Source organism: Marmota monax, unplaced genomic scaffold (genome assembly GCF_021218885.2).
Source record: "Marmota monax isolate L192 unplaced genomic scaffold, Marmota_monax_Labrador192_F-V1.1 WCK01_AAM20220418_F8-fsc00001, whole genome shotgun sequence".
Taxonomy (NCBI): domain Eukaryota; kingdom Metazoa; phylum Chordata; class Mammalia; order Rodentia; family Sciuridae; genus Marmota; species Marmota monax.
In genome coordinates, this window is record NW_026693777.1 from 35,731,297 (window position 1) to 35,746,635 (window position 15,339).

Below are 15,339 nucleotides of genomic sequence, written 5' to 3' on the forward strand. Positions count from 1 at the left end.
GCTGAGGCAGGAGGCACAAGTTTCAGGCCAGCCTGGGCAACTTAGATCTTGTCTCAAAATTTAAAAAAAGAAAAAGGAAAAAAAAAGAAATTGCTGGGGATGTTGCTCAGTGGTAGAGAAACCCTATTTTTGTTTTGGTTTTGGGTTTTTTGGAGGGGCTACTGGGGATTGAACTCAGGGGCACTCAACCACTGAGCCACACCCCCAGTCCTTTTTTTTTTTTTTTTTTTGTATTTTAGCTAGAGACAGGGTCTCACTGAGTTGCTTAGCACTTGCTTTTGGTGAGGCTGGCTTTGAACTTGTGATCCTCCTACCTCAGCTTCCTAAGCTGCTGGGGTTACAGGTGACGCTTGTGCCACTGCACCCAGCAAGCCCTGGGTTTAATCCTCAGGATCACAAAAACAAAAAAAGAAGTGTTGAAGACTGCAGATGACTAGAAAAAGGATCTGCAGTGGAAGTTTTTAACAACTAAAGTTAATAGGTAAATTCCGCCAGTTTTTTTTTCAATATTGAATGCAGTCCAAATTGTCTTTTCTGGTATCCAGGATTGAACCCAGTAGTACCTCACAGGTTAGGCAAATGCTCTACTACTGAACTACATCCAGCCCTTTTTTTTTTTTTTTTTTTCTTTTTAATTTATTGCGTTGGCCTCCTGAATTGCTGGGATACAGGTGTGTTGTTTTTTTTTTAATTTTGAGACAGGGTCCCTCTAAGTTGTCCAGCGTGACCTTGAACTTGGATCCTCCTCTCTTCAAAGTAGTTGGGATTACAGTCCTGTGCCAGTGCACCTGGCTAATTATGTTTTTATCTTATATATTTTTTTAAAAAAAAAACAAAAGATTAGCTTTGTTCTATGCCTCCAGTTGTATAGACTGAAATAAAAATAATTTAATCTGGACATATTCCTAATAAATATAGAAAAGGCAAATTGGCATGACTATACCAAGGGTTTAAGAGATCTCCTAGGAGCAGAGCACCCCTGTAATCCCAGTTACTCCAGAGGCTGAGGCAGGAGGATCCCAAATTCAGGGCCAGTCTGGGCAATTTAGTGAGACCCTGATTCAAAATAAAAAGACTTTGGATATAGCTCAATGGTAGAGCATTTGCCTAGTATGCATAAAGCTCTGGGTTCAATCCCCAGTTTTGTTAATTAAAAAAAAAAAAAAGAGTCCCCTGGGTATTAACATGAGATTTATGGATTTTTTTTTTTCTTTTGCTGTACTGGGGATTGAACCCAGGAGTGCTCTACTACTGAGCTACATCCTCAGCCCTTTTTATTTTTATTTTTTAAAAATTTGAGACACTGTCTCTGTGTTGCTCAGGCAGTCCTGGAATTTGTAATACTCCTGCCTCAGCCTCAGAATAACTGGAATTACAGCCTTGCCCAGCCAAGCCTTATTTATAGATCTTGATTAGTGCTGGTTAGAGGTAAGCAGGTTGAAATGCAAGTAGGCTATGATAAAGAAAAAAAAAATTGAGTATAAAAATCCAGCATTTCAAACCGGGCAATGTGGCCATTCCTATAATCCCAGAAGCTGGGGAGGCTTAGACTGGAGGATAGCAAATTCAAGGCTAGCCTCAGCAGTTTAGCAAGACCCCGTCTCAAAATAAAAAAGGCTGGGGATGTGCTTGGTGGTTAAGCACCGCTGGATTCAGTTCCCGGTACCAAGGAAGGCAAAGATCCAGCATTCCTCCTAGAAAGTCTAGGAGGTTTGCATCAGCAATAATGGGCCTGAGGAAAAAATATGATCCATCTGGGAGATGGATTTCTTGCTTCCTCAAGTAAGAAAGCTGTATGCCTAAATTAAAAATCAGGCTCTGTAAAGAATTGAGTTTGAGGAAATTTTTATCCCCCTACTCCCCATCCTGTGCTGCGGCATAGCAGGCAAGCGCTGTACCACCAAACTAAGCCCTAGCCCCAGGTTTAGATTTTAAATAAGAATTTATCTTTTTGTTACCAGATTCTTTTTAACTAGATTTTGGACTTAGTCATTTTATAAAACGGAATTTCCAGGGTCAGGTCTTAAAGCAGACACTACTTAAATATTTACACTTATAAGGAGCAAGAACCCAGGCAAAGCAGGGGGCTAGTTTCTGAAGTTTAGACGTTTTGATCAAAGTTATAGAAAAAATTCAAAACATTGATGAACCAATATTTATTAAGTCGCCATTTATGCATTAAGTAAACAAGAAAAATATTCCAGAGACAGTAAATGTGATAGGACAAACATTGGGAATTGATTCAAGAGAAAATATCTCAATGATTTTTCTAAAGACATATGTTTTAATAAAATTTTAAATCTGACCAGTAGATGAACATAGAAAGTTTTGAATAGTAGGACGGAAACATGGGGGCGGGGCAGGGGCGGCGATGAAGCATACAGAATTGTGTAAATGTGATACAGTGTTTTAGAAAGATCTCTACATATCCAGGCATGGAGGTGCACGCCTGTAATCTCAGCGAATTGGTCTCAAGTTAGAGGCCAGCCTGAGATGTAGCTCAGTAATAGGGCACTCCTGGGTTCAATCCCAAGTATAAAAGAAAGAACTCTCCCTAAAAGTTACAATGAGGGTCACCTAAGAATAGGTACTGGGAGGCTTAAGTGTAAGCATTCACAAATGATTGTCAGAGACGCTCTTAGAAAAGAGAAATAGCTCTTGGACCTGAGTCTGAGGGCCCTCGCCTGCTTCTCTGAGGTCTCAGGAGCGAGTGTGCACCTCAGTGACCCGCAGGAAGGCGTAACTTCCCCCGCACGCCTCGAGGGCGGCGGACTGCAGTTCCCGGCGTGCCCCTCGTCGCTGAGCCCGGGCGGACGCAGGCGCGCTGCGCGCCGTGCTGGCTGCAGATTCTGGGCGGGGCTCCAGGAGCCCGCGGGACGGTGCCGCCCTCCAACTGCTCCCCTGGCTTCTCCGGACGGTTAACCTCGAATGAGGAACGAGCGGGGAGGGAAAAGGAGGGCTGCGGCGGCGCGGGCACAGCCCGCCGGGCCCGGGGCGGGGGGCGGCGAGGTCACGTAACAGCCACGCTGGCGTCTGGACGTGGAGGGGGCGCCCTATCCGCAGCCCGAGCCTTCCTAAGCACCACGGCTCCGAAACAGTTACCGGCTAGTAAACAACAGCTGCGCGCGCACCCGCATCAGCTGGCGCTGGAGCCCGCACCTGCGACCTCGTCTTGCTCAGCCCTGCCGCCCCTTCCTGCCCAGTCAGGGCCACTTTGCGTGGCCGTCTTGTCGGGGTAGGACCCAAGGAAGACTGGGCTGACCTGCGCCGGGGTCGAGAAAGCGTCTCGCGGCCAAGGGGTGGCGCGTCTTGTCACGCAGCAGAGACCCAGGGAGCTGACTGTGGGCTCAGCGGACTAGCAACGATCTGCCACGACCCCGAACTACTGTCCGAGGTGTCTTGATTAGTTTGCCTCCTACAGATCCCAAGGACCTCTCTTCTGAAGAAGAGCGGGCGTGCCACCCCCGCAACCTCTTGGAGGCAGGAATCCGCTCTGCCCTGCATCTTGTTCTCTCACCCTTCTCTCCTCATTCTTCTCCATACAGTGTGTGGGTTATTTTCCCCGTTATGCATGCGCACCTCTTCCACCAGACCCAAGTGGATTATCGACTTAAAAAACATCGGGTGGCTCTTCACACACCTCCTCCCAGCCAGACCTGGGGGGTATTCACCTGATACACAACAGGTGGCCGGGTGCACACCTTTTCTCAATCTGATCCACTCTGTATTCTCCTGATTAGGGTGGGCCTGCACGCACTTTGCTCAGCTAGGACTGTGGAACACTCACCAGATAAAAGACTAGCTCTAGAGAAGCCCAGGGTTGAGGGGTATAGAAGGCCTCACCTGCAGCTGTGAGACCATGGCACTGAGCCCTCAGCTCTGAACCAGAGGAGATAGCTAGGAAGCTCTTCATTCTGAAGGAGCAAAGTTACACAAGATTGACATTGTTTTTTATGTTTTTGTTTCTCAAAAAATATTTTCAGCTGTTGGTAGTGCACTTTCTAAGCTCGAATTCTGCGTGGGATTCTTATTTGGGGCTTTTTGTGGGATGTGAATCAAGGTAATTGGTTTTTTTTTTTTTTTTAAGTTTTCTATTTTTTGCAATCAAAAGTAGCTAGTGTGGGAGGAAGATTTTTGTGAGGTTTTTCCTTATTCTTTGTTAAAAAGGAAAAGAAAAATGCATCCTCCAGAAACCACCACCAAAATGGCTTCAGTTCGGTTCATGGTGACACCAACAAAGATTGATGACATTCCAGGTTTGTCAGATACCAGCCCGGATCTCAGCTCTCGGTCTAGTTCTCGAGTAAGATTTAGCTCCCGGGAGAGTGTGCCTGAAACAAGCCGTAGTGAGCCCATGAGTGAGATGTCTGGGGCCACCACTTCACTGGCAACTGTTGCCCTGGATCCTGCTAGTGATCGGACTTCTAACCCCCAGGACGTTTCGGAGGGTAAGTAGAAACTCGGAGAACAGGATACTTTTATTATGGGGTTATTTATGCAGGATGACCATCTACTGGGAGGGCATTTTCCCATTTTACTGTAATCATTAGGAACCAATGATGGCTCCTCTTTTTGTGATGCTTATGGCCCTTTGGAATAATGGTTACCATAATGGGTCAATGCGGTAGTAATTTATTATATGGGAAGGTGTGTGGCAAGAAAGAAAGTAAATGCATATTTTGACTTCCTCATTTTCGCCTCCTTAGAATTGAAATGGTTATTTTGGTGAAAACGAATTGTTTTTTACAAGAAAATCCTAAAGGGTAAAATTTAATGATTTGGAGATGTGCTTTCTTGCCAGCTTTGAGGCTTTAACTCTTATAGTCTGCTTTTAAGGTCAATTACAAGGAGTAATTATTGATCATATCTTAGTGGCTTTCTTTCAAAAATTTAATATGGGCATCACAGAATTCCTTTTTTCAAACTTATGTTTTTATACAGACAGTGGTTCAAGTAGCTAAGGTCACTCAGGGCAGTAGTGAAAATATCTGATGTCCTGTCACTGCCAAATGAAGAAGTTCTAAGGAGGCTTTTAGATTCCCACTTGATTTTTGTCACTTTGCGCTTGAGATGAAATGTCCTGAGTACTGAATTGAGCCTTTGTAGTCAGAAAGTAGCACACAATCTACCTCTGGGTCATGTTGACCATTGCAAAATTTTAGCTTCTTAAACCAGCCTGTCAGCTAACTTGGAAATTTTCATTTGATTTAGTGGGAATGGAGTGATCATAACACTTTTCAGACTCCAAAGTAAATAAGTTGAAACTGCTACACTGCTATTATACTCAGTTTTATATTGTATTCTAACATAATCTTTCTAGTAATAGGTTTTTCCCTTAAGAATTGAAGACTGGACAAGCAAGGTAGCATATGCCTATAATCCCAGCAATTCTGGAGGCAGAGGCAGGAGGATTACGAGTTCAAAGCCAGCCTCAGCAGTTTCTCAAGGCCCTAAGAAATTTAGGGAGACCCTGTCTCAAAATGAAAAACAAAAAAGGCTAGGGATGTGGCTCAGTGGTTAAGTGCCCCTGAATTCAATCCCTGGTACCCAAAAGTAAACAAACAAAAAAACAAAAGGATATTCTACTCAAATTTGAAAACCATACCTTCAGCCACTGACTTATGAAAGTAAGGGTGACATAACATTTTCTGGTGTCAGAAAATATTGTTCCTCCTAACCTAAAGAGTTCAGGAAACCAGAATGAGTTTAGTTCCTTAATTCTGTATGTGTGTCTAATTTCTAAAAATAAGGTAGATTTGGTAAAGCTTGTAGTTCTAGAATTCACTCATTTCTTTTTTTTTTTTTTTTTTTTTTTAGATTTTGATAGACCTTTATTTTATTCATTTACTTATATGCTGTGTCTGAGAATCAAACCCAGTGCCTCACACATGGTAGGCAAGCACTCTACCACTGAGCCACAACCCCAGCCCACTCATTTCTTCTTTTATGAAAATACTACAGGTTGATTCCTGGACTTAACTCTCTTCAACTTCTTGACAAACCTTACTCAATTATATGTACACTGTGTTAAAATTATATTATGGAATAAAAAATAATTTATCATTTCCTCTCTCTCTCCAAATAATTCTAAATTGTACTTTTAGTTTTTATTCATCATATCAGGATAAAAAGACCAGGTAAAGACCAAGTAGAGACTATAACAGTGTTAATTGTTTATATCATAATTATCATTAGGTAATTTATGGTTGAATGTTGTTAGACTTGTAATTTACATGTTATAGAATTGTATTTTTACTCTTTTTTTAAAAAGTGGACTCTTTGAATAATGTGTTAGACATACAGAAGAGGATCCTTCTCCAGGCTCCTGTTATCTTTTAAGCATTCCTTGCAGTCTAGAGCAGTTTAGTCTTACACTCTTCAGGTAAAACTGGGGACCTGTCTAGATGAAATCTATGTTGTTTATGTGGGTACAGAAATTAAAGTTTAAAAAATTATCAGGATAACTATCATCTTGTGATATATTTTCACCACTATTAGAGGCAGCTGGTTGGAAATATAATTATTTCACTTTTGTCTGGTTAGATTTAGATGTAGATCTTCAGAGGATGCTGTTATCAAGAGACTTGAGGACCTAATGTTAATCCATATTTGTCTCTGGACTGAATTTAGTATAGGAAAACAGCTACCTCCTTTTGTACAATTGGTTCTAACCTTAAGCTCTGTGTTTTTAAAACGTGTGTTTGCTATTTTATTTACAATTTGTGAATTTTATGGCTCTTTTTGTATTATCTGGTGGTTGTAACATCAATATGATTCTCCTTTACCCACAGTTCCCATGCCTTCTACATTTCTTCCTGTAAAGGAACTTTATATCTGGAATCTTTTTCTTGTCTTTTGTTTTTCTTTCATCTTTTGTTTTTTCTTTCTTTCTTTTGGTGGTGCTCAAGGGCCTTGAGCATTCTAAGCAAGTGCTCTACCACTGGATCAAACATCCTTTAGTTTGTTTTCTCATTATATGCCTTTTATTTACATATTACATAAATACAGTGTGACACATAAAATTTTAAATACTTTGTTTTAATTTTCTACTCTTGTCCTTCTGAATAGATAATCAAAGAATTTATAGTTTTTCTTTCATTTTGGCAAGTTTCTATGAGAGTTTATAGACCTGTCCACTTGGTATAATCAAGAATCTTGATGCAGTACTGCATTAGCTTATGCATAAAGAATGCCTTAGAGATACACTCGAGAGTGGATTCTCTGGGAAATGAGTTATGAAAACAGAGTTGAAAGTGGAATTTTTTTTTAACCTAAACAATTCACAAAGGCATGTACAATTTTTATATGTGCCTGTGTGTGTACACACCAGGAATTAAACCCTGGTGCACTTAACCACTGAGCCACCAGCCCTTTTTTATTTATTACCTTTATTTTGAGACAGAGTCTCACTATATTACTTAGGGTCTCACTAAGTTGCTGAGGCTGGCTTTGAACTTATCCTCCTACCACTGCCTCCCAAGTTGCTGGGATTATAGGTCTGTGCCACCACACCCAGCTCAATTTTTTTTTTTTTTTTTTTTGTACCAGAGATTGAACCCATAGGCACTTAACAACTGAATCACATCCCCAGCCCTTTTTATTTTTTGTTTTTGAGACAGGGTTTCACTAAGTTGCTTAGGGTCTCACTAAGTTACTGAGCTGGTTTTGAATTTGTGATCCTCCTGCCTCAGCCTCCTGAGTCTTAGGAATTACAGGTGTGTACCACTGTGCCTAGCCTGGCTCAATTTTTATATTGTATATTTTACTTGTATAACAGGTTTTTTAGCAAGTTGGAGATGATGATCTAGACTCTTAATTCTGATCAACCCTTTTTTTAATATAGAAGAAAATTAAGACTTTCAGAGATGGTTATTTGAAGATCACATGGTTAGTAGCAAAGGTAAAGTTGAAGTACAGGCCTCCTAACTGCATGTGTGTTTTGCTGGGAATGGAACCCAGCACCTCATGGATGCTAAGCAAGCACTCTACCACTAAGCTACACCTTCAGCCCCCAGGCCTCCTGACTTTACATAGTGCTCTTTCATAAATTATTTTGCCTTTCTGTCTCTTGTGATAAACTTTTTACATTTGCTTAATAACCATGTGGTTAACTTAAATTATTGTGAAAGTAATAATACTGAAAATCAGGGAACATTTAAAATCTTATAAAGGCCCTAATTCAATAAATACTACCTGAGCTTTTGATGTGTGTGAGGCACTCTGGTGTGAATTATAGGTAGTATGCAGGTAATACAGTTTCTGTCTTGGGGAGCTCATAATGTAGTGGCAAAAATGACCAGAACACTCTATTCCTTCACTAAACATTTATTGAGTATTTCTGGGTCAGGCACTGTGCTGGATGTTAAGGATGCAGGACTGAGAAAGAAAATCTATTATCTGTTCTAAAGAAAGTTATATCTAATAGAAAAAGCAGACACATTTTTATATAATAATGAATGCTGGATAATTACAACAATAGAAATATGCAAAAATACAATAAATGAAAATGAACTGAGATAAAGTGGAGGATTTGATGAGGTAAAATTATGGTGAAAAATGTAAAAAGATTAAATATTGTGGTCATGGGTTGAATATTAGAGTGAACAGTTTGAGGTAGAGCATTTCCTATGTTAACATGATCTAGTAAGCAGACTTGGGAGTAGAGTCTTGAAATGGATAGAAATAAAAGCCAGATGAGTCAAGGAGATCTAAATATGCCACCTTTGCAGATGGCCCTTACCAAGTATTTTTGAGGGATTTTAGAGATGCAAAAATATTTCTGTAAGTCCCTTCTATAAGTTCTGATTCAATACCATACCTAGAAAGAATAAATTGAGTCTTAGTGTCCCTGAGACACTATAGTACCTATATCACTTCACTTTGTTGTTATTATTTTCAGATTATCTTTCTCAACCAAACTGTAAGGTTTTAAGGACAGGGACACGGAATTATTTATTTGCACCTAGTATAATGTGTGGTGCCCCGCATAATTTATATTCAGTAAATGTTGAGTTGAGGAGCTTCCAAACAAAAAAGAGACAAAAATACACTGTGTTAAAGGCAAATTAAAGGTGTGTATGACAGCAGAGTAGATGTTTCATCAGGCTGTATATAGAAATAATGTAGAGAGCTTTTTATTGGAATAATCTTTTGGCGGGGCAGTGCCAGGCATTGAACTCAGGGGCACTCAACCACTGAGTCACATCCCCAGCCCTTTTTGTATTCAACTCACCGAGTCTCACTGAGTTGCTTAGGGCCTCGATAAGTTGCCAAGGCTGACTTTGAACTTGTGATCTTCCTGCCTCAGCCTCCTAAAATGCTGGGATTACAGGCATGTGCCACCAGATCCAGGTGGAATAATCTGTTTCTTTTATTTTTTATTTTTTAAATATTTATTTATCGTTAGTTTTAGGTGGATACATTAGTTTGTTTTTATGTGGCACCAAGGATTGAACCCAGTGCCTCATGCATGCTAGGCGAGCACTCTACCACTGAGCCACCACCCCAGCCCCTCTTTTATTTTTTGATCCAGGGTCTCACTAAGTTGCTGAGGTTGGCCTCAAATTCATGATCTTACTGCCTCAGCCTCTCGAGTAGCTGTGGTTACAGAAGTATACCCATACTACACCTGGCTTCTAGAGAGCTTTTTAAAAAAAAACCCTCTATTCTGGTGCCATCCTCATAGATTCTGATTTACTTTCATCAGTTTTTTAAAATATTTTTTTAGTTGTAGATGGACACAATACCTTTATTTTATTTATTTATTCTTTATGTGGTGCTGAGGATCAAACCCAGTGCCTCATACTTATGAGGCAAGCACTCTGCCACTGAGCCACAACCCCAGTCCTCATCAGTTTTGTTTTTTTTTTTTTAATCTCTTCAAATGAATTGAATGAAGTCAGTGTTGTCCACAGCTTAAAATGGAAGAGTGATTAATGCTACATGCATAGGAAAAACTTTTCCAGCTGAGTTGGGCTTTGAAGGATGAGCAGAAATTCCCCCGTTGGTTAGTTTACAGCAGGCTTTTTTCTTTAAATGTAGGTAGGTCTTAACAGAATATCTGCCCTCATAGCCATGACGTTTCACATGAAAGTTTAGCCTGTTCTATTGATCTACCTATTCTATAATGTTATCAGTAAGTCTTACCCTCTCATGCTAGAGTTAAAGCAGATTGTTTGACTAAGAAACTTGAAAAGCTATGTATTTTGCTTTTCATAAGAACATGATCTCAAAATACCAACCACTTTTATAAAATATACTTTTCAAATGAACTTCTAAGTTTTTAGTATTCTTTTTTGTCCCAAACCAAAATAAGTGAATATTTTATATTGCCAATCACTGGTGACTACTGCGCTTTTCTTAAACATACTTTTTATATTGTATTTTTAATGCTATTTATGTTTTGGCTCTCTAATATTGAACTGTTACATTGTGTAAGATATGTAGCTTTATAAAAACACATTTATTTGGTACCTTAGCTTAACTGATAGCATCCTCTGATTTAAAAATAAGGGTAGGGGGAGTTTTTCAGTATCATTTATCCAAAACATTTCAGTTATATTCCACAAATTTTTTCTTACTCTTCTCTATACTTGATAGCCAGTGATTATACTTTTTTATTTTTACAAAGATTTTGCAATTGTAATTATTGGCACAAATTAATTGTACAAATCAAGAGGTTTCATTGTGACATATCCATATGGCATATAACATGCATAGTGCCTCTTTTTGCTTAAAGAATGTCTGTCTTTGCTGGGCACAGTGATGCATGACTGTAATCCCAAGGGTTTGTAAGGCTGAGAGGCAGGAGGATCAAAAGTTTGAGGCCAATCTCAACAGATTGGGGGGGCCATAAATAAGAAGGGCTAGGGATGTAGCTCAGTGAGAAAAGCACCCAAGTTCAATCTCCAGTATTGCAAAAAATGAAAACAAAAATGTCTTCTTTGGGTTTGTGGGTTGTTTTTTTTTTTTTTTTTTTTTTTTTTTTTTTTTTTGGTACCAGGGATTGAACCCAAGGGTGCTTAACCACTGAACCACATCCCCAGCTCTTTTTATTTTTGAGACAGGGTTTCACAAAGATGCTTAGAGTCTCACTAAATTGCTGAGGCTGGTTTCAAATTTGTGAACTCTTGCCTCAGCCCCCTGAGCCTCTGGGATTACAGGAATGTGCCACCAGGCAAGAATGTCCTTGTTAATACATTGATCCCATACCAGGAAGCCAACAGAGTTCTCAAGACAGCCCACAGGGAGGGGATGGATGGACTATAATTGATGAATTGACTGATTGCAAAGTTAAATTGGGTACAGCTTACTCCCAAAAGAAATTTATAATATACTAATACACCTCAGGAATCAATCAACCAAATCCAGAAATTGGGAGATTTTATTAAATAACTAGATTTTTCAACAAGTAAGTGGCATGGGGTGGAAGATGTGATGAGAAGAGAGAGAATACTATTACAGATAAAAAGAGGCCATCAACCAAATGCAGTGTGTGGATTTGTTTTGGATCCTTGTGTGAATGGACAACAACTTTAAAAAGACATTTTTGGAGCCAGGCACAGTAGTGCATGCCTATGATCCCAGTAGCTCAGGAGGCTGAGGCAGGAGGATTGTGAGTAGCAAGGCGCCAAGCAACTCAGTGAAATCCTGCCTCCAAATAAAATACAGAATAGGGCTAGAGATGTGGCTCAGTGGTTGAGTGCCCCTGAGTTCAATACCTGATACTCAAAAAAAAAAAAAAAAAAAGACATTTGAGTTTAAGAAGTGTAAATATATACATGGTATTAAATAATATTAAGGAATTATTGTTCATTTTCTTAGGTTTATGACACTGTGGTAATGTAAAGCCCTCACCTGTACAGATACATATTAAGTCTTTACATGTGAAATAAAATATACTCCAGCTGCCTTTCCTCTGGCTCCTTCACTTCCCATCCCCTCAAAAAAGTTGGGGATAGACAGACAAAATAAGATGAGCGAATATTTATAATTTGTTGAAATGGAGTAAAAGCTTTTACTATTTTCTCAATTTTTATTTTGTTTGAAAATGTCTATAATAAAAACTTTAAGGCCAGGCATGATGTACATACCTGTAATCCCAGCCACTCCAAAGGCTGAGGCTTGCAATTGCTAAATTGCTGAGACTGGCTTTGAATTTACCATCCTCCTGCCTCGGTTTCTCAAGTTGCTGGAATTTCAGGCAGGCGCCACCATGCCTGACTCCAAGGGGAATGCTTCTAATGCTGAAGTTTAAGGCAACTTGTCATGATCTATGAAGACAATATTATTATTATTTTTGTGTGTGTGGTACTAGGGATTGAACCCAGGGCCTTGCACATGAAAGGCAAGCAGTCTTCCAGCTGAGCTATATCCCCAGCTCTATGAGGAGAATATTTTGCTCTAAACTTTTGCATCCTGTCTGTTTCTCCTTTTGCCCTTTGGGCCTAATAAATACCTCTGGATTGCCAAGAACTTTAAGCTCATTGCTTCACTGGAAAAGGGCAAGCTGAATTTCAGTCTTCCTCCCTTTTGGCCACTGCCTTTGTGCACAGCTGTATCTGGTGGGCTTATTGTTTAAGAATAATGCAAATTATATGTGTTTAAGTCTTTGGTAATTTGTGTTTCTTACAGTAGGTTTGAAAGTTTGGAGAACTATATTGTAGGAATTATGAAAGCATTTTGTTTTGTGACTGTTAAAAAATATCATTTTAATTACATTTTATAAATTACATATAAATGGAAAAAGAAGAACATAATCTCTATTAAAATTTTATTAAGGCAGGTGTGATGGTGCACACCTGTAATCCCAGTGGATCAGGAGGCTGAGGCAGGATAATCCCAAATTCAAAGCTACCCTAAGCAACACATTGAAACACTTTCTCTAAAAAATATATATAAAAAACAGGCTGGGGATGTAGCTCAGTGGTTAAGTATCCCTGGGTTCAATCTCTGGTACCAGAAAGACAAAACAAAAACAAAAGCTTTGATTAGTACTTAGAGTGTGTTTTGTAGAATCTCAGCAATTATATTTGAAGGTATGAACACAAAATTGTAAAATGTACAGCACATACAGATATATAAACACAGCACTTTGGCTAACTGCAGAAGTTCAATGGTTGATTAAACGAAAATATTTTAATATTTGCTTAGCTCTAAGGTGTACATACTCAGGTACATTTTACTATTTTTTAATATTTATTTATTTATTTTGACAGAGCTAGAGAGCTGGGGATAAACTCTATGGTCTCAGGCATGCTAGGGAAGCAGTACTACCACTGAGACATCCCCAGACCCACATTTTACTTTTGAAGAATTTCTTTCTTTCTTTCTTTTTTTTTTTTTTTTAAGAGAGAGAGAAGTTTTTAACATTTATTTTTCAGTTTTCAGCAGACACAACATCTTCATTTTATTTGTGTGTGGTGCTGAGGATCCAACCCAGCGTCCCGCGCATGCCAGGCGAGCGCGCTACTGCTTGAGCCACATCCCCAGCCCAAGAATTTATTTCTTATTTATTTATGGGGGCAAGGTGGCACTGGGTTGAACTACCGAGCTTTTTTGAGACAGTATCTTGCTAAATCGCCCATGCTGGCCTGAAATTTGTGATCCTCTTGCTTCAGCCTCCTAAGTTGCTGGGTTTAAAGGAATGTGCTGTCACACTCAGCTGAAGAATTTTTTTTTAATTACTCAAATTAGTGGAAAAACCTACAGTTCACAGGATTTCAGAAGCACGTCAATAATCTAAATAAATTAGTCTGAGAAGCTATGTAAAACCTGAAGTTTTGTTACCATAGACATCTTAACTAAAAATGGAAGCTTTTGTAGTTGAAAAGCATAGAAACAAAGCAAAAAATGTATTAATATATGGTAGGTATATTTAGGTTTCAATCCTAATTTAGCCCCCCTCCCTTATTTAAATATTCCTGTCATTTTAGCCCAGAGCTAGCTGGTTTCAGTCTTCAGTTTCCTTGTTAAATTAATCAGTGGCACCTTTTGGTTTGCATTTTTATTACTGCATTGCTAGTCCTGGTTACTGTTTTTTTGTCATTGTTGTTAGGTTTTTATTTGGTTTGGTTTGGTTTTGGTACAGGAGATTGAACCAAAAGCACTCTACCACTGAGCTAAGTCCCCAGCCCTTTTTACTTTTTATTTTGAGACAGGGTCTCACTGAGTTATCTAAGTCCTTGCTAAATTGCTGAGGCTGGCCTCAAATTTATAATCCTCCTGCCTCACAACCTCCAGAGTCCCTGGGATTACCTGTGTGCATCACTGCCTTTAGTTCCTTGTTGTTTCTACTGGTCTTCAGAAATTCAGCTGATAGCATCCATACTCACTTGGTAAAGTAATCAGTGGCAGTTTTTGTTAAGTTTTGGTATGTACCTTTAGTTTTTGGCTAAATGGTACTTGAGTGTCTCCCATTTTGACAGGTCTATTTTTCACTCTGAGGTAAGACTACTTATTATTCATATTACTAGTTTATGAAAAAGAGAAAAAACACTAATAAGTAAAAACTCTCTCTCTCTCTCTCTCTCTCTCTCTCTCTCTCTCTCTCTCTTTCTCTCTCTCTTTCTCTTTTTCTTTCTCTCTTTTTTTTTTTGGTACTGGGTGTTGAACCCAGGGGCAATTAACCACTGAGCTACATCCCTATATCAACATTTTTTTTTAATTTTTTATTGTTGGCTGTTCAAAACATTACATAGTTCCTGTATCAACATTTTTAAGTGTTAAGATAGAGCCTCACTAAGTTGTTGAAGTTGACCTTGAACTCCATCCTTCTGCATCAACTGGACTCGCACTGGGATTACAGGTGCACATGCCCAAATAATAAGTAAAAACTCTTGAATACGTTTGTACATTTTCACTTTGAGGAGCTATGAGAAATTGAATCCAATTTAAAATTTCCCTTTATTTTATTTTGAGCTTATTTGCATTAGCTATATTTAAACTTTGTTTTTTTTTTTTTTTTTTTTTTTTTTGCGGTACTGGGCATTGATCCTAAGGCTTCACACACATTATTAGGCAAGTGCTACACCTCTGTGCTACACTCTTTTGGGTTCCTATTTTTTTTTTCCAGACAAAAATAATACTTATTTTCACGATTAGCTAATTATACCAGGAAGCATTCAAAAGATTATGCTGGGTTGATAAATTTTTTCCTAGTTTAGCAGTGTGCTACATTCCAAATAAAAATTTTAAGAATCAGTAGGAAATTTAAAAAAAAAAAAAATTCCTCCCTAGTAGAGGAAGTTAATTTTTCCCCCATCTTGAAAAATCATCAATTTTGATACTTGTCCACTTGAATGCAAGTCAGTATCTTATTTTGTTTGTTTTTGCACTGTT

General features: G+C 39.0%; 1 protein-coding gene across 5 annotated transcripts in view; it reads left to right on the forward strand.

Annotated features, from left to right (window-relative positions):
• The first annotated feature begins 2,975 nt into the window (after window positions 1-2,975).
• Slc12a6 (solute carrier family 12 member 6) overlaps window positions 2,976-15,339 on the forward strand; it is a 96,997-nt gene continuing 84,633 nt past the window's right edge. For 2 of the 5 annotated variants that reach the window (XM_046460991.2, XM_058584661.1), the window contains exon 1: window positions 4,311-4,448. Coding sequence is in view for 3 of the 5 variants with exons in the window: in XM_046460987.2 (XP_046316943.1) it covers window positions 3,954-4,060; window positions 4,168-4,448 (388 nt within the window). In the remaining 2 variants the exon portion in view is untranslated. Of the gene's footprint in view, window positions 4,449-15,339 lie in introns of all 5 variants that reach the window. The other 3 variants (XM_046460987.2, XM_046460985.2, XM_058584660.1) reach the window with 3 other exon arrangements.